At 44.8% G+C, this 18,908-nt stretch overlaps 1 protein-coding gene across 1 annotated transcript in view; it reads left to right on the forward strand.

Moving 5' to 3' along the window:
* The window catches only part of grm8a (glutamate receptor, metabotropic 8a), a 154,066-nt gene that overhangs the window by 89,636 nt on the left and 45,522 nt on the right, over nt 1-18,908 (forward strand). The window contains 1 exon segment of the mRNA XM_076150122.1: nt 18,691-18,826. Within this exon segment, the coding sequence (XP_076006237.1) occupies nt 18,691-18,826 (136 nt within the window).

Consider the following 18,908-nt stretch of genomic DNA (forward strand, 5'->3'; position numbering starts at 1 on the left):
GGGAGCGATAAAGAGGAGGGAGGGAGGTTTAGATGTAGTAAATCGGAGCTGGGAAAAGATGCATGGAGGACTGGGAGGGAGGATTGGTGCAACAGAGAGGGAAAGAGATCAAGGGATTGACAGTAGGAGGGGGTGAGTGTAAAGGATGGAGAGGAGGAAGAAAAAGAAGAATGAGCAGCACTGACAGCAAAGCGATAAATTGATTCGGAGAGTCCGTAGAATTGAGTCAGATCAGCCGAGGGACGGAGAGGAATAGGAAGGGGGACGTTTCTCCTCATAACTATATCTCATTACATGAAATTGTGATTTAACTCGCCACTCAGCCGGTCGCCTCGCTGCAATTACTCTACTGAAACATGCACAGCCACAAGGTAGCACATGGCTTTTCCTCAAGGGAAAGTAAGAAATAACAAACGAAATAAGATGAAATAACGGGATAATAAGATGGCACTTGCTTCTAATGAATCTACTGGGTCCCTCTGCTAGTATGAAGACGTGTGACAAATGACACCTAATTAGAGAAGAAAGGAGATAACTAACATGGCGTTGAAAAAAGTGAGATGATTCTAAATCCAGATTTAAATGTCAGTAACCCACTTTTTGATGACGCAGTAATTGTAGCTGAGGTACTGAACGGAAATTTCATGTTCAAGTTGTAATCTGTAGTTTTGGGGGTTTAATGTCAACAAACTGAGTCTAGATGTAATAAAAACTCAATATAATACAAATTCAGAACCAGATCCAGTTAAAAAGATCTCATATTCTCTGTATTTTTGGGTGTTTGGGGCCATTTTTGAAGTTGCAACTCCATTGGGTGACATTGACAGCACTTTCTGACATTGCTGCCACCAACTGGGCTGGAGGACCCTTCGCAACGCCTCCTTGTATGCCTCTAAACGTCGACGTTGTTGTCATTTTCCCAGGAATGTTAGTTCCCCCAAGGTCTATGAAAAATCCTATATGTGTGAAAATAAGAGGACAATGGCATGAAGGAAAACACGCAGAGGAAAATGTGTGTTAAAGTTTGATCCTCATCCTTGACATGGGCAGAGAGATTGCCGAGGAGAAATTAAGGAAAGACTTCATTAGGCAAGACAGTTAATCTGTTTGAAATAAGGCGGGAAGTGTGTATGTGTGTGTATGTGTGTGTGTGTGTGTGGATGTGTAGGTTTGTGTGTGAGAGAGAGATAGGGAAGAAAGTGTGTATGTGATCGTGAAGGCGACCGTGTAAGAGCAAGTAAGAAAGCTAAGTAGAGTGTATGTGTGGGTGTGTGTGTGTTTGCTTGAGAGGTGCAGTCCATCACCTCAGAGTTAAGACCAACCTTATTAAGATAAGACAGAATGAAACAGACCTAAAGCCTGTGGGAACCGCTGATAAGACCAAGCAGTGTCAGTCATCAGGTGTGTACATTCACGTGTGCGTGTGTGTGTGTTTATGTGCCAGTGGCTTTTTTGTGCGCTCGCATTATTACACTTGATCACTACGTTTGTCAGTGTGAAGGAATCGGGTGATTAGTGACTAAGTGGCCTCACGTCTTCCCTTGTGAGGTTTCTTATTGGTTCGCTGCACTAAATCTTATCTGTGTACTTAAAATGTCACTGCGGATGAGTAAGTGATTTCATATTTTTCCTGGGTGAGGTGAGTGTTCTTCAAGTAATTATGCACCAAGTAGCAATATGCTGCTGTAGCTGGATGCCTGAGAGGAAGAGCTGAGCTAATCTCAACCTGCCCAGGGAGGTAAAGTAACACTCTAACAACCTGGTTAACAGGAAAACACAGATTTCGGTTCCAGGGGAGAATCCATGAAATGTGTGTCCCGGTCCAGCCTGATGGTGGCGCTGCATTAACCAACGTCAAACCGTACAGGCCACGCCCACTTGCACCAAACTACATTTCTTGATTTTGCCGCCAAGTGTGTCATAAAATGTTAAGTGTAGAATCTTGAGTGAATGAAGTATTCTACTGTAGCTGAAGCTGGTGGTCATGTGCGCTCACTACTTATGCAAAAATCAAACAAAGATCAGTCGACCTGATGGTGGCGCTGTAACAACAACAGTTTGGACCCTGACATGGTTCACAATGGTGTTCTACCACACAGGTGTCATGTGAGTTGTGTGTTCATTTGTACCCTCAGGCTTTATGATTCCAAAGGGTAGAACTCATATTAAAAACTCAGCTTGATAGGGAACGTGGCCAGGCATAATACACACAGACACACACACACACATTAGACGCACACATTAGTGCATGCCAAAAGACACACTCATGCACACAAGTCGCCAGTAAATGTTGCAGTCGCTAGCAACCCCTAGCTCATAAAGACCTGTGGAGGAGATCCAAGTAATCAGTGAACATGCTGTAAAATGGGTGGAGGATTGTGTGTGTGTGTGTGTGTGTGTGTGTTTGCATATGTGTGTGTGTGTCTGTGTGTGTGTGTGTCAGGTAGCAGACACAGTGATAACTCAAACAGTGCAGTGATGAGAGGGGAGAGACTGCAGTGGCATACAGCTGGCATTTTATGGTTCCCCCGCTCTCTCAAGACTCTCTCTCTCTCTCTCTCTCTCTTTTTCTCTCTCTTTCCTCCACTTTCTTCCCTTTTGTTTTCGCTTTCATCCCTTTTGTGTCTCCCCATCCGCCATCTTCCACACACACACGCTCACCCACTCCATCTTGCTCCCTCTCTTCGTTTGATGTCTCTCAGCTCTGTCCTCTTCTTATCCGTCATTTGCCGTCTTGCACAAACTCTCTCTCTCTCTCTCTCTCTCTCTCTCTCTCTCTCTCTCTCTCTCTCTCTCTCTCTCTCTCTCTCTCTTTCATGCTTTCACACACTCACTCTCTCTCTCTCTCTTTTTCTTATTCTCATTCTCTCTCCCATGCTTTCTCTTCCCAGTTCACCCTCTTGCCATCTTGCCTTCTGCTTTGCGTCCCATTTTCCCTTTTTACCCTTTCATTGTCCAACTCTTCCTCCCCCCATCTATAATCTAATCCTCTCTCTCTCTCTCTCTCTCTCTCTCTCTCTCTCTCTCTCCCTCTCTCTCTCTCTCTCTCTCTCTCCCTCTCCCTCTCCCTCTCCCTCTCTCTCTTTTACTGTGAGGCATCTGGGTTCTCCTGTGCACCGTGTGAATGCCTAATGAATCTCATGTCGTTTTACAAGCCTCCATCGTCACCCGTCCACCTCCCCCCCCCCCCATCACTCTATCACTCTGTCACTCTCCCGTATCTGTCTTTCAAACCTTATCTCCCTCTGCCTGTGTTTACTAGCCTGGAGCTGCCCAGGGGAGACAGATTTTACGCTTTCTCTGAAGAATCGGAAATCACCCTCTGTCTTTCTCTCTCTCTCTCCCTCTCTCTCCCCCTTTCTTTCTTTCTTTCTTTCTTTCTCTCTCTCTCTCTCTCTCTCCCTGACCTCAAGCCAATTGATTTGTGGCCCGCCCGTGTAATCCTAGACAAAGTTGGACTCGCAGTTCCATTGACTCCAGTGGTTAATGTCTTAACTTAGGTATCAGCGTTGCGGATCTGTGTGTGTCGTATTACAGTATGTACACATTTTACATTAGCAGTGTTTTTGAGTGTGTGTGTGTCTCATGTGCGTTTCATCACCAGGCTTATGATGCCGCTTCCCTGACCAGATGTCTGTGATTAACTTGTATCCTGGCATTTGATGAGCTTCTAAACCGGACATGCTTGATTTGTATTTTGTCTTATTTAACCGTGCGTGATGCACGAGCAAGCAGCCATTGTTTTGTGAAAGCCCCATAAAAGTACATCTGAGCACAGGTGGCTGTAATGTGGATGTGCTCACCTCTTAATTTTTTCGTCTGGCTGTGTTGTATCTCACAATACACCTTTGTGTGTGTGTGTGTGCAAGTGTCTGTCTCTAGGCTGTAGCCGAGATAGATTGCCTATCAATTGTTTTGTGCTGAGGAGAGTATTGCTCATCTTGCTCTCATGTTGCCAATATCTCCCCTGATCATCCTCCCATTGATTCAGGCTGTTGCAGAAATGGCCCGGTCATGTGTTTTCCTGTACCTCAGACCTCAGATAAACAACCTGCACCCAGACCACCAATAACCCCCAAAATGACTTTCTGATCAAGTTATTGATTTGTCTTGTGGTGGGAATCAGTTGACCGGCTGTTTAGACCACCATCATGTAATGAATCCCGAGCCGGCATCACAGCCCTCAGCCATCATGTATCTTCTATCTAACCTCCATTAGTTGCAAAGTGATAACTGCAGCCTGATCCGTCTCAAATGTGCAAGCAACAGTGACATATCGTATCTCAATACTGGCCTCAAGAGGATTTGGCATGTTTCATGTCAGCTGAGGACAAAGCAGTTCAGGCGCTCTTAAAGGAGGTGAAAGGCAAAATAGCACAATACGGTCCGCAGCAAAAACGGATGGATTTCTCTTCACAATATATGTCTAATACCTGTTCTGCTCTTTGAAATATTTATTTTTCAGAGAAGAGTGGTTTTATCAGAATTCCATCCTTCATGACACACCGAATCAATGCCTGTCAGGTTTCTTTAAGCAGAGTTGCAGTTAGTACTTCCTCAGGACACTCCTATAGTCGTCCAATCAATAGATCAGCCTCTGTCATGCAGGACATCTACTTTGGCGATCTGACTTTTAAAAGTTGTTACTTACCGATACAACACTGCTGACCCGCTGAAAAGAGAACATAGCTTCTTATTTGTTCCTGAGCACAGTTTGATAGAGAGTCTTGAATTCTCGACTGACTGGCGGGTGAAAAAAGCACAACCCAAAACTGCTGTCTTCTCTTGTTGTTTCGGGGCATTGTGCTTTTTAAATGTTCCTTGAAATGTTGCGCTCTCTGCGTTTTGAGGCACATAATGAGCACTCGTTCCCTAAATTTCAATTATTCACAGCAATTCTTTAATTTCTGACAAAGTGACAGTAGTATTGATTGTTTTCCACTGTTCTCATATAATGAACTGAGAAAATTCAAACTCATTTTCTCGCCCAATTGGGCCGCCTGCTAGCTGATCTGTTATAGCTCCCACTCAGATTGCCTGCGAGACCTCCTCACAGGACCCCTTGTGGCTGTCCAGCTAAATTGCCCGTGGTTTCTCTGTCATCTTCGTAATTGAAAGAGAAACATTTGATATCCAGCCATGTCGAGCTGTCAGACACGTCTCTGTTAATGTAATGTTAATAGATGGTTAGCCTCTGCAGGGAACGCCTTCCAGCTCTGCCTTATATTAGTCATGGTGGCATGCTAATGTGTGTGCTTTGTGTGTGCTTTGTGTCCATCTCTCTCTCTCTCTCTGTCGCTCTCTCTCTCTCTCTCTCTCTCTCAAAATATGAATATATACTTACAGCATTTGTACATTGGCTCTGCTTGTATGTTTCCTAAAATTGATGCTTTACGTTGTGTTGACCATTGTGGGTGTTGTTGACATCCTTGGTCCATAATAAATCCCATTTGGTCTTTCATTGACTAAATTTGAAGATAATCTGGTCGGTGCTGACATATGGAGCACATTTCCAATTTGTCAACAGTTATGTATGTGTCAGTAATCATTAAACAGTTATGTATTAGTCAGTATGCCTTTGTGTGTTATTTTCATATTCAATATAGCGAACCTGTGTTGCTGGAATGGTGAGTTTAGACGAAACATGGAGTAAATGTTGTACATTTATTCAGAACCGCACGACTGAGTAAAAATATAGGCGTCTGTTCTGGGGTACTGGAGGAACCCTCTGGTGATATTTTCTGTATTATTTGATTTATAAAACCATATAGTACCCCACACTTCCCTTCCTCCACTGAATCATATCGTCTCTGCCATATCATGCTGCTCTGGTGGCTCTAATGTGCTCTTATCGTCAAGTTGAAATTCTCTCCTACCTCCTTTGTTAGCCGCTGCTGTTTCTCTCCCAGACCCATTTGCGTTCTTCGCCTGAACTCCCCCCGGCATTTTGTTAGACAGCTGTTGCTTTGACTTTTGGACTCATTTTAGGATGGCGGTCTGAGCATCATGTTTGGGCCTTCCTGTTGAAACCCACTGAGGAGGACCAAACATAATGTCTGAAACGTAAGTGTAAGCTGACAGCCACAGTCTAACTATTCATCCATTTCTTGGGTTTTATATTAGCTTGTTCTTTTTGTAAATTTTGTTTTTGACAGCTGAGTGTAGTTTGTGTCCCTGATCATGTGCAGATGAATGATGCGTGATGGCAGTAGAACGGCGGCGTGCCATTACGTTAAAAAAAGAAATCACAAATGAATTCATTGCATATTCACAGCACAATGGCATAAACAGTGACATACGCAACAGTGCATGTGGACATTCTAATTTATTATAATGTACCAATATCGTAATGTAAACAATATATTCTACAGCAGATTAAACAGCTCCAGGGGATCAGCTTCAGAGGCAGATCTGATTTGACAGAATTACATTAAGTTGAGGTCAGGAGGCCACTGAACATATCTTGCCATGCATCTTGCCTTCCTACAAAAACATGGCGTGTGTGGAAAGAAAGAAAGGTTGACTAAACAGTAACTGGAACAACGGCTTTGGAAAACATTGAGCCCTGGTTTTCCCCTGTTGCCAGCTGTATTTTCCTCTCGTAGCCCCTTTCTGACAGCTTTAATCAACACAATAAGGCTCGCAGAGATTTCATTATGGAGTCCTGGCCGCAAGGGCCTTTGAGGAAGGGATGGATGGATGCAGCGTTAGAGAGAGAGGAGAGGAGAGGAGCGTTTGGTGGATGGAGGTAGAGATATAGTGAAATGGTCAGTGTTGATAGCAGGAGAGAGGGGGAGAGGGAGGGACGAGGGAGGAAGAATGAGCAAATGAGACAGCAGGGAGCAGAGAGTGGGAGAGTAAAGATGAATATAGAGAGGTGGTATTAAGGAAAGGACGGGATCGATAGCTGGGCACTGACACCCCCGCGGAGGAGAGGAGAGGGCTGAAATAATAGTGTGATGTGGTCACTTGATTGGCCCTGAGCTGCACGGGGGCCCGCGGAGGAGCAGCTCCGTCTCTCACGTCCCGGATCACAAGGTCAGAGGACACCCAGCAGAGACCGGGGGTGACATTTATCGCTGGGTTAATGGAAACCGGAGAGAAAATAAAACGACAAAAGGAAAAGAAAACACATTAATTCCCATTGCCCAATGCCCGCAGCTCATGTATACGCAGTCACAGAAATAGACAGATCTTACTCATTGAAATTGATGTTGTCACTATAATGAAACCAAGGCCTCATTTATCAGCAGGCTAAACATTTCAGCGAACTGTAACCATGCACACTCCGAGCACGCACGTATACGCACCAGCGAGGAATCCACGGGGAGAAATTACCAGTAACCCTGGACAAGAGCCGGTTTGATCTATGGGTTCTCTCCCTCAAATCTGAATCTAATTGCGCACGTTGCAGGTACAAGTCATTCCAGGGATTCCGTCTTCTGCGAGTCTCCACGAATGCCTGCTCAATATCCAAACACAAAAGGAGGACTCTTCTTTCTTCGTCTTCTTTTTACAACCACATACTGTAATTGGAATATTCATTTCCATGACAACATTATTCAAATTCTGTGAAAGAGGCTCCGAATCTACCCCAAGAGACTGGTGATAATGATGCTCTTCTCTCTCTTCTCTTCTCTTCTCTTCTCTTCTCTTCTCTTCTCTTCTCTTCTCTTCTCTTCTCTTCTCTTCTCTTCTCTTCTCTTCTCTCCTCTCCTCTCCTCTCCTCTTCTCTTCTCTTCTCTTCTCTTCTCTTCTCTCCTCTCCTCTTCTCTTCTCTTCTCTTCTCTTCTCTTCTCTTCTCTTCTCTTCTCTTCTCTTCTCAGTGATCCCTCAGTAATCTCTAGTCAGGGATCGGTCGAGCTCTCTAAGGGGTTTGTCCCCGCCGACACGCTCGACCGGCAGGAGTTGAAAGTGTGTTTGTGTGTCCATGTGTGTGTGTTTATTGTCTATTACCTCTGTCTGTTTATGTCTCCATCTGGCATTTGTTTGTCCATTGATATTTCCTCGTGTGTGCCCATGTGTGTGCAGGATTTGCCCATTCGGAGTGTATTGCTGTCTGCTCCCTCTGTTTGTCTGTGACACACACACCTTATTAAGTACTAGGTAAATGCCAGTACACTCCACTCTGTCTCCCTGCCCTTTTGCTACACTGCTCTCTGTCCGTCTCCACAATTCGGTGCAGCGCACACACACACACATACAGCATGTACACACACATAACATACATTAAGTAAATAAACATCATTGTCTCTCTGTTTTCTCTGTCTAATTGGTCCAAATTGGCTCTAGGCTTTCCACTAAAGACTGATTTACAGTGGCACTATACAATTTTTGGTGCCCTATAATCATTGTTATTGTCACTTGTTTTCGAGGAAAATCCTGCTTAATTTGCATTTAAGCCATAGAAGTATTCACACAGACACCATTTCACCCTTTGCTGTATAATGCATATAGGTTTATGCACAATGGTGCTGTTTTAACTGCTGTCTTACTCTCACACTAATAGGCAGAGTGTGTGCAAGTGCATGTTCTGACTGTGGAGTCCACTGCCCAGTAAAGAGACAGCCAATGTTATGTACATGGCAGCAAAGACAGATTAGACGGATCAACCAGATGGTGAGGATTCTTCTTTGTTGTTCTTTTGAATGCAGCGAGTGTAATTGAGAGAAGAGGGAAATAGAACGACCCTACTTATTTTACTTCCTGGGAGAGACGGTGAGGCTAACAATGCCGCCTGCAAGCTAGCTAAGATAGGAGGGAGGCGAAGTTGGAGTGCAGACAGACAGATGCAGGCAGACAGCATGACTGGATACCTGGCAGCGGTGGGAAGGAGAAAGGATGCGTGTTGGAGGCAGGGATGAGTCAGAGCTGCGGCGGCGACGGCGGCGTGTAAGCGGCGCGCTGACATGTGATAAAACTAGGAAGAGACGGAGGCGAGGGGTCAATGCAGGGGAGGCGGCGGGAAAAGAGTGGCCATTATGATGAAGACAAATATAGAGTGACAATCAAAGCGGCTGCAAAAGGACAGAAGAGAGCTTTGATTGCGAAAAAAGGCCCCTGTGACAAAACTGGTAAGGATGGGGAAAGTAGAAAACAGCAAGTGACTAAAACAGCTTGGAAAATGTGTGTTAAAATTTGATATTAAACAAGAATTGTCACTTGTCACCATGACAGAGCAAAGAGCAAAGAGTTTCAGACGAAAGAAAGCCAGCCATGTTTGCACCTGTAATCCAAAATAAACCCCTGTGAGCTGCAGAAATGAGCTGAGCATTCAGGACCTTAACTGAAAGAATTATAGGCACAACAACCCCCTCCCCCCTGCCGCCCCGCCTCTTGTCTGGAATATTAATAGCCCCACTGCTCGGAACACAATTAAAGGTGAGCACACAAAGCGGTGTGGGAAGTTTTTGTTGTGTCATTTCCAGATTCGGCTGTGTCGCAGTCGGACGTTGCATTAGACTAATGAAACCCACATCGTCAGGAGGTCTCTGCGGAATCGGGGCTGCAACCAGGAGTAATCACCTCATTCCTTTACCTTCCCTCTGCACTTCACACCACATCATCTTACACCTAACACCTAAATTGGCCTGTGCTGAGTTGCCATTGCTCTCTTGCATTCGCAAGGAGCCACTTCCCTAAGAGAGCACTCCGGTTCACGGCCAAGACACACTGATATCAAATGGTTGCAGATTAGAGGAAAACATAGGAATATGTCGTGAAAAGAGAGCTCCTCCCGACTCACCCACACGCCGCCGCTTTTACAGTTTCACCTTGTTGCCAAAGCCTTTGACACCGTGCACTCAATACACAGACGCTGAAAGGAACAGGGGGGGGACGTCGATACATAAAGAATACTTCATGCGCAAGACGTATTGATCCGACGAAATCTATGCATGGAGCAGCATTAGCCACGGCAATACTGCAATCACAGCACCCGGGCCAAAGAATGAGCCATTCAACGTGACCAAAACAGCACACGCCAGCACACGCCGCTGAAGAAGACCATCACGGCGATTCAATTTGATTACACACTAAGTTCACTGTAGCACATGATGTAGAGAAATAGAAGGTGAACACACACATTGTAGTAATGAGGCTGTGTACAGTCATAAAGAATGAAATGCATACAGATGCAGCAATTTATGTCAGTCAGTGTGACAGTGTGTTTCATGTGTCGATGGTTGATTCATCCAGCCGTCCTGCTCTGACTCTGTGTGTGTGTGTGTGTGTGTGTGTGTGTGTGTGTGTGTGTAACACAACATCAGGGCAAATGAATGTTACAGTGCGACATGATAGTTACTCCAAGATGTCTGCAATCAAAAACAACACAACAAATCACTCATCCTCTCACACTCCCTTACCTCCTCTTCACTCTCTGTCCCCCTGCAGCTTAATGCTCCCCCTTACCCATCCATCCATCCATCCATCCATCCATCCATTTTTTTGACACAAAGGGTGACAGAGAGTAGGGAGGGAAAGAGGGAGAGCTTGCCAATGTTGTTACCATCCCAGCCCATCTCGCTGTGGCGACACATTAGCATAGCACACAATAGCCCTCTGCCAGTGTCAGGTGCGAGGGGTCCTCAAGTGCACACGTACACACACACGCGCATGCACAAGCAGAATGCCTAATGCATTCACAGGCAGCCACTCACTTTCTTTCCATTCCAATTCAGGCGTCATGTTTACCCACGCAGATGCTATCAGCAGCAATAAGCCTGTGCGGTCATCTCTATTCAAAAACCATAATGTCGGCCGTATATTCTGTTCATTGGCACATTCTAATAGGAACAAATTACTCGCCTGGGTATCTATGGGCTCCATGATTGGCCGCCTGCGTCTGCACGGCGTGTTGACTTATCAATGAATTTCCTCCTGGACAGTTAATGTGCGTTTGTCCATTTAGTGACACTGTGACTGCCACTTAACATTAAATACATTAACTGGCCCATGCACAATTTTCATTTCACATGCCATTCTTTGTGCCCCGCCAAGTGACTGATTGTGTCTATATGGCATTGATAAACTGTTAGAATGTGTGTGTGTGTGTAGATGTGTACTTGTGCACTGCTATCCAGCTCCATTTACAGCAGTTTTACGGCCCAGCTGAGAAACTGTCTGGCTCACTGCTGCTGTGATAGTGGTTATTGCTGTCAGGTGTGTATGATGTGTATGAAATGTGTCTGTGTGTGTGTGGTTGTGGAGATTGCTCGAGCCATTGTGAAGTGTGATGCTTCCTTATAGGTACAACTGTTTATCTTTGTCAGTATTCACTGTGAATTATGAATAATTTATGAAACTGAATAGAACATTTGGAGCCTTGTGTTTTTTTTAGGACATGCTTGTGCCGTTTTTGAAAGATGAAAAAGGAAACCTGCTTCTCGCTTTTAAAAATGGAGTTGTGCTCGGCTAGCTGTAGCGGAAAGGTCACAGGAAAGATCAGCTGTTTAATGACATTTCATCCGTCGCTTTCCCTGCGCGGAATGTGACGCACGACAGGAAAGATAGAACATCATATCCCTGCAGCAATGCTTGTTTATCCTAAGGGGTGTGTGTGTATGTATGTGTCGGTGTGTATATGTGTGTATCTGTGTGTCTATCCCGTCAGGTTTGTCACCTGTTGTACTATATGTGTGTTGTACTGTATACAAATCTTACCTGCCTCCACAACTTGTTTTAGTACATAAACCCTTTTCTCTCTCTCTCTCTCTCTCTCTCTCTCTCTCTCTCTCTCCCTCTCTCTCTCTCTCTCTCTCTCTCTCTCTCTGTGTTTGTGTTCCTTCATGTAAGCTCCGTTATCCTCAGATAAGACATGGACTGGAGGACAGCAGGGTAACCTGGCCTGGGGAGAAACCTGCTTCTGACAGGATCAGAGAGTGTGTGTGGGTGTGTGTGTGTCTGTGCATGCCCCACAACACATATTCACACAAGCACACACATTGCCCTCGTCTGAGTTTACTGCTGTAATTGGATGTCTGATTACTCTAAGATTGCGTGTGTTTGTTTGTTTGTGGTTGTGCGTGTGTATGTGTGTGTAGGAAAGAGAGAAACAGAGGAGAGAGGAGGGGATGATGGAGAGAGAGAAAAATAAGAGAAAACTCCGCCGTCAGAGGGAGGAGAATCTTAGCTGCGGGGTCGGAGCACGAAGGGAGATTGACAGTGAGAAGTCAGAGATAGGGAGAGAGAGAGAAAGAGCGAGAGAGATAGCTGCAGAGAGAGAGAGAGAGAAGTGGACATGTTCTCTCTTTGTGATCTCTGAGCTTAGCGTTGACCTTGTGCTTTTTATCTGCGATCTGACATCCAATCATCCCTTGCTTATCTCCCTCCTCCCTCGCCTCCTATCCCCATCTTTCCTCGCCTCCATCCCTCCATCCTTCCCCTCCGTCTCCCCTTCATCTCTCCATATCTGCTCCCCAATTCCATCCTTTTTCATGCCGCAAATTTCACATTCCCTCCATGTTGCCTTATCTGCCCCCACCCCCCCTTCTGTAGCAGGATTAATCGGATTAATCGGAGGTATTGGTGATGTGTGACAGGCGGCAGGAGGTCAGGCGACTCGATGGAGACATGAACTCACCAGTCTCCTGTCTCCAGTGAAGTCAATGAAGTAGTCTCCTGTTACACTTATCAACACTTTATAGGAGCTCTTAGTGAAGAAAGTATACAATGGTAAAATACAGAAAATACTCGTGATAATATTGATTTTTGCAGTAAATGTTGTAGTTTAGTAGTGCTGCTGTGCTTTTGAGGGATGTTGAGATCCTCATGATGTTCCTTTTTTGGCCACAAGGTGGAAAAGATGGAAATGCTAGATTGAATTTTGTGTATTCTCCATGCGGTCATTCACTGGTTTCTCCTCCTTCCCCTCTGACCCCCCCTCCCCCCACACACACACAAGCAGGTGCTCTCTCTTTCTCTCTCTCTCTCTCTCTCTCTCTCTCTCTCTCTCTCTCTCTCTCTCTCTCTCTCTCTCACTCTCACTCTCACTCTCTTTCTCTCTCTCTCTGTCTCAAACACACACACACACAGAGAGGCATTGTGCGCCATGGGTGTCCACTCGTCTCCCCTCAGACCCAGATAAGTGCTGACTTCAGCTAGACTGCCAGGCTCCTGTGGTGAAGACAGACCTGGCCTGCCACTGCTGGTCCCCGCCCCCTCACTCACTCACAGACACAGACACACAGACACACAGACACACACACACACACACACACACACACACACACACACACACACACACACACACACACACACACACCACAGGCACACGACAGGCACATCCACATTTTCCCCACACACACACACAGACACACACACACACACACACACACACACTGGGTTGGTGGTAGATGGACACAGATGTTAAAAGGCCAGGATCCTCCCTCACTCTCACACAGATGCTTGCTCACATTCTGTTTCCCTTGTGTTTGTTTCTCCTTGTTCACTCCTCCGCCCAGTCCCAAAGCCTTTACTCCCAGTATGTGTTCTTTTCTCTTGTTCTCTTTCACACCTACACACACATACAGAAAGGAGAATGTGTTCATGGTTCAGTCTGTGCTTTGGCCTGTACAGCACAAGTGGTTTTCCACATCAGCATCAGACCCCAGAGGAGATCAACATTTGCTTTTTGTGATTTTTGCATTCAAAAACAGGTCTTGCTGCAATCCTGAATTTTGCAATTTCTTTTCCATTAATCACAACAGCAACACATTGATAATGAGCTTATATAGGACGTGGTCGGATCTAAAATCTTTAAACATACAGTACATACACGACAGCTGTGAATGAAAATCCACTACCACTACCAATACTACTGCTACTACACTAGGGTTACTGCAATATTCATGTGAAAGAATGGGGCCATCACGTGCCACGATGTTCACTTCCACCTTTCCTTCATATTCACACGCCACTGCTTCTTCCCTACAGCCAGTAGTACCACAGTACTCCTGTAGGATGCAACTTGCATGTACAACAACAACAAGTACAAACAAGTAGATGCAGAATGAAGGATAACTCCAGCAGATACAACAGTATTACAACATTTTACTAGAATATACTGGGGCTAGATTGTGAATTAGGTTTTAAAATAATCCCACAAATTAATGTATTTTACCCGAGCCCCATTTGGAAACCTTTTATTATGTGCACAGTAGATCATCGTGAATATCCAATACCCACAAGCTGATGCAAACTGCTGCCTCAATTGACACTGTGATATAACACAGTCCTGTGGAGGCATGACTCACAGCTTTATCTCGCCCTGCCTTCACTGCTTAAGGAAACCACCTCGTAAGAGGAGATGTCATTTATTATCAAATTATAAATTAAGATGTTTGCCTGTTTTGCCCGGTAACCTTATCAGTGTTTCACTATCAGTGGATTAACAACAATTTCACGCTTAATTTGCCCTGCTCGGTTTAGGTTTTGGCAGGATCTTTACAGGTTTCGGCTTTAAATTGTCAAGCCCAGTTGCGTCGGTAAGGCCTGTGTCCTTTCAGGCAAATTTTAATGGGAGGATGTAAATTTCTCAGGACAGCGTTTCTGTGGGTGTCGTCAATGATTCATTACAAGGCCCGAGGAAAGTTTCAACTCACAGCAAAAAGACACAACAGAATATTTACCGCTCCGCTTAATCCACACACGCACGCAGTTAGGGAAGTACACACAAACACATGCAAATGCTAATGTTAATTGGCAAGCATACATGCACACACGCACATGTGCACACACACACACACACACACACTCACATACACATCTCTGACTTCAAAGCCCAACGCCCTAAGCCACGAACAAAGCATAATAAAGCAGAGGGCAACTTTTAATTTTAAAGCAGTGCTAATGAGGTTTGAAAAGAAAGAAAGAAGTCAAAAACACTGTGTGTGTGCGCTCGTGTGTGTGTATTTGTGAGAATCCTCCCATAGTAACGGTATATTTGCAGGTATTTATGTGGGGGTGAGAACAGTAGGCGGCTTTCTCAAACAAATGCTCACTTAACTGGATTAAGAAATTAATTTTCTCAGCAGACTTTGATTTCGCCTTTTCCCTTAATTTTGTTAAATGCTTAAGCTGGTGATGCCTTGTAAGCATTTGTGTGCGACTGGATACACGATGAAGCGACATGCAGCGATTGCTGCACACCATTAAAATGACTGTAAAGAGAGAGCAGGGGAGCGAGGAAGAGAGACAGAGATAAATCAATTAATTCAGTAAGAAGACATGAAACAGGAGGCGCATGTAAAGATTTTGTCTCTTTTCTTGTGGTTTGATGTCATGCTTGATGTTTTTATGTACTATTACTAAAAATACTGCAGTATTGTACAGACATTTCCAGTGCTGGGGTGAATTCTTAATGTACTTTTATACTTTTGGAGAAGCAGGAGCAAAAGCGAGCCTGAGAGAGGTGAGAGGGAAATGACAGAGGCCACACACTCAAACACGGAGAGAGAGAGAGGAGCCATTTCTCCCCGTTCACGTGTGTGTTGTTGGGTGGATGAAGTGGTGCAGAGAGTGTCGAGTGGGAGGAGATCAGATCAGTTAATTAAACGTCCAGACGGTCACGTTTTGCATCCTGAAACAGAATGAATATAATCTCCAAACAGAACAGTTCATTTCCAACTGTAAGTGTTTCATTAAGAGAAGCACTGAACACACGCATCATTAAATTTATCACTGTGTGCTCTCTTTACCAAATGCAGATTGTTCCCACACACACACACACAGACACACACACAGACACACACACGTCTACAATCCTATGCAGGGACTACTACGAATATTCTTGAATTCCATCTCATCGTTTGACACACCTGCACCTATATATACACCGGCACCTCCAGACACACACATAGACTGTTCTAATCACACACACGCACTTCCAATCACACACACACAGACACAATGAGTTTGGTCTCAGTCACGTTCCACGTAGCAGCAATAATCAGGTTATTACAGATATCTGAGAGCTCTGTGTTTTGTAGAGACCGTAATTCAATCTGCTCATTGAGGATGATTGTAGCACAATTTCTAAATTATGCAATAAAGAGACTATTACTGTGATCCAATACGGCGGAGACAGTTCTTTTATCCGTCCCAGACAAAGACCATCCCCGGCTTCTCTCATATCATTTTGCCCGGCGCGTGATGTGACGTTTCCCTCGTAATTATGCTGTTTTTACGCCACAGGCCAAATTAGAAAGATTTTGTGGACTCGCATGAACTCGCTCCTACACTTGAGCGCACACGTTCCCGCCTACAGTGTGGGTGTGATTTAGACTGCAACATGCACAAGGGTTGATTGATAACTTCTGAGCCTGATCTATGCAAAACATGAACAAGGCTTTTGCTGGAACCCATTTAGCCTATCTTTACTGAAAAGAAAATGACTTCTCTATTCAGGTCTTTCATAAATTACCCTGGAACACATCAGTCAACCCTCGTGCTGTGTGTATCTGTGAATAAACTGACATACAATAACATTATCCAGTTCTTGGATTTGGCAGCAAAGTAGTTGTTTGATTGTATCGCACAGTAATCTTTAACCTTCTCAATGGTAGTTTTTTTTTTTACCCAGTTCCTCAGCTTATTCAATACCGGAATTTGTAGTTCACAGCTACACTCTTTGATATTGACAATCTCGTCGGAGGAAGCGTCTTTATCTCGGTGTCGAAACCTTCTAGAGAATCAACAGCAATGGAAATGTCTTCGCTATTCTCATCTGGGATTTTTGTCATCTGTCTTTCTCCCTTTCAAACTGACATCCTTTCGTCTCTGTGCAGCAGCGCACGCTGGCATGTGATGGTTTTGACGTTATATCATCCCTCCGTCTCTCTTCCGAAACGCCTTTTTATTTTTACAAACGCTACTTTCAGCAAGACGTTCTGTGAGTGATTAAGAAAAGAAGTTGTTTCTCCCGAGCAAACCGCACAGCCTGCTTCCACTTTAATAGGCTCTTCTTCTTCTTTTTTTTTTTTGGAACATCAAAGACAGAAGTAGCAGTGAATCTGGCTACGACACTGACTTGTAAGGGTTGCGTATGAGTGCGTGTGAGTGCGAGTGTGTACGCGAGCATTCACGTAGACATACAGACATTCAATATTGTCTTTCTATGGGAAGTCTGTTCTCGGCAGGGACAGTTATTGATGATGGCAGGCAGGCTATAAAACACAAGATGATTTAATCACTTTTACACTGCAACAAGGGCAATGGGGAGAGAGGATGCCACCATCAGTGCTGAGTGAGTACAGTACACCATATGCTCCTTCTCCTGCTGTTCTGACATACATGTGTGTGTCTACGTACAGAAGCGTGCCAACGTGGTGATTATCCTTGAGCTTGTATATGAGCTCTTTATCATCTCAGGGGTGTGTGTGCATGTGTGTGTATGTGGGAAGGGGGCTGCAAGTGCCGAAAACTTGCCCATTTTGTCACTTTGGTGATTATCCTTGAGAGACTATTAATTTCAGGCTAATGAGTATTTGTTTTAACAGTCACATGCGCTGATGTGTTTGTGTCTGCGTGGGTATGAATGCAAGTGTGGGTGATTAAGGGGAGTGATATAATGAAGGCAACAGACTGTACAGATGTTCAATAAATGGGCTGGAACAGCCAAAGAGGAAAGGGGACATCATTCACGCACTTGGTCTTTCATACACAGCAACACACACACACACACACACACACACACACACACACACACACACACACACACACACACACACACACACACACACACAGAGATAGATAGATAGAGATTAGACAACAGAACACAAGGAAGAAATACGAAAAAGGCATAGAGACATATGATGAGTCATACTATCTGCACTGGATGTAACAGATGTACTATATGACAATGACAAACTCTCACACACACACACACAGACACACCCACACACAGATCCAGGTGTGCTGTTAAGCAGCTGGTACAATAAGCTGAACAAACAGTGAGCACTGAAATCCAGGTACACCTCAATATGGTGTGTGTGTGCGTGCGTGCGTGCGTGCGTGCGTGCGTGCGTGCGTGCGTGCGTGCGTGCGTGCGTGCGTGCGTGCGTGCGTGCGTGCGTGCGTGCGTGCGTGCGTGCGTGCGTGCGTGAGAGTGTGTGAGAGAGAGAGAGAGTGAGTCATTATTGTCATTATCACTGACACATTGTGAATGATAACCAATGTTATTAGTGTGGCCGTCTTCCTGTTATTTTCAACAATGGGAAATGAAAGAGCATAGAATGTGCACAGTGTTTCAGATTTCTCCTGCTACACAGTGAATTATTATAATAATGTTTCCTCGCTCTTCCAGAGTTCCTTGTTATTCCTGTTTTTTCCATCATTATCCCTGACTAATCACCTTCGTCATTTCCTGCTACTATATTCTCCACAAACCCGAGCTTACACCATTAATTTATTCGCTCTTGTCCCCAACTGCCTCCGCTCCACTTTATACATCCTTATGCTTCTCTGTTCTCTCCTCGACACCTCGCTCTTTAACTCTATGAGGTCCTTGCTTATTTTAAACACGTCTTACCTGATGCTGGTTGCTCACTGCAGTGGCGCATTTAACCTGAAGGCCAGAGATGAGAAGTGAAGAAGAACCTTTTGCCTGTTGTGAATACAGCGATTAATTGTGATTTTGAGACAAATGTAAATCAATCACTAAAGACATGAATTCCATCTCTCCTTGTGGCACAGGTGGTGTGTGCATTGCCCAGTCCTTGAAGATCCCGAGGGAGCCCAATCCGGGGGAGTTTGACAAGATCATTAGACGGCTGCTGGAGACCTCCAATGCCAGGGCCATCATTATGTTTGCTAATGAGGACGACATTCGGTACGTGCTGTGCACTTCAACAACTACCTGTCTGCCTGTTCTCCATGTTGTTAAGTTTGTCCGCTTTGGTTTAGTTAAGGTT

Source organism: Genypterus blacodes, unplaced genomic scaffold (genome assembly GCF_046128005.1).
Source record: "Genypterus blacodes isolate CSIRO-AG114 ecotype Tasmania unplaced genomic scaffold, CSIRO-AGI_Gbla_v1 ptg000007l_1, whole genome shotgun sequence".
Taxonomy (NCBI): Eukaryota; Metazoa; Chordata; class Actinopteri; order Ophidiiformes; family Ophidiidae; genus Genypterus; species Genypterus blacodes.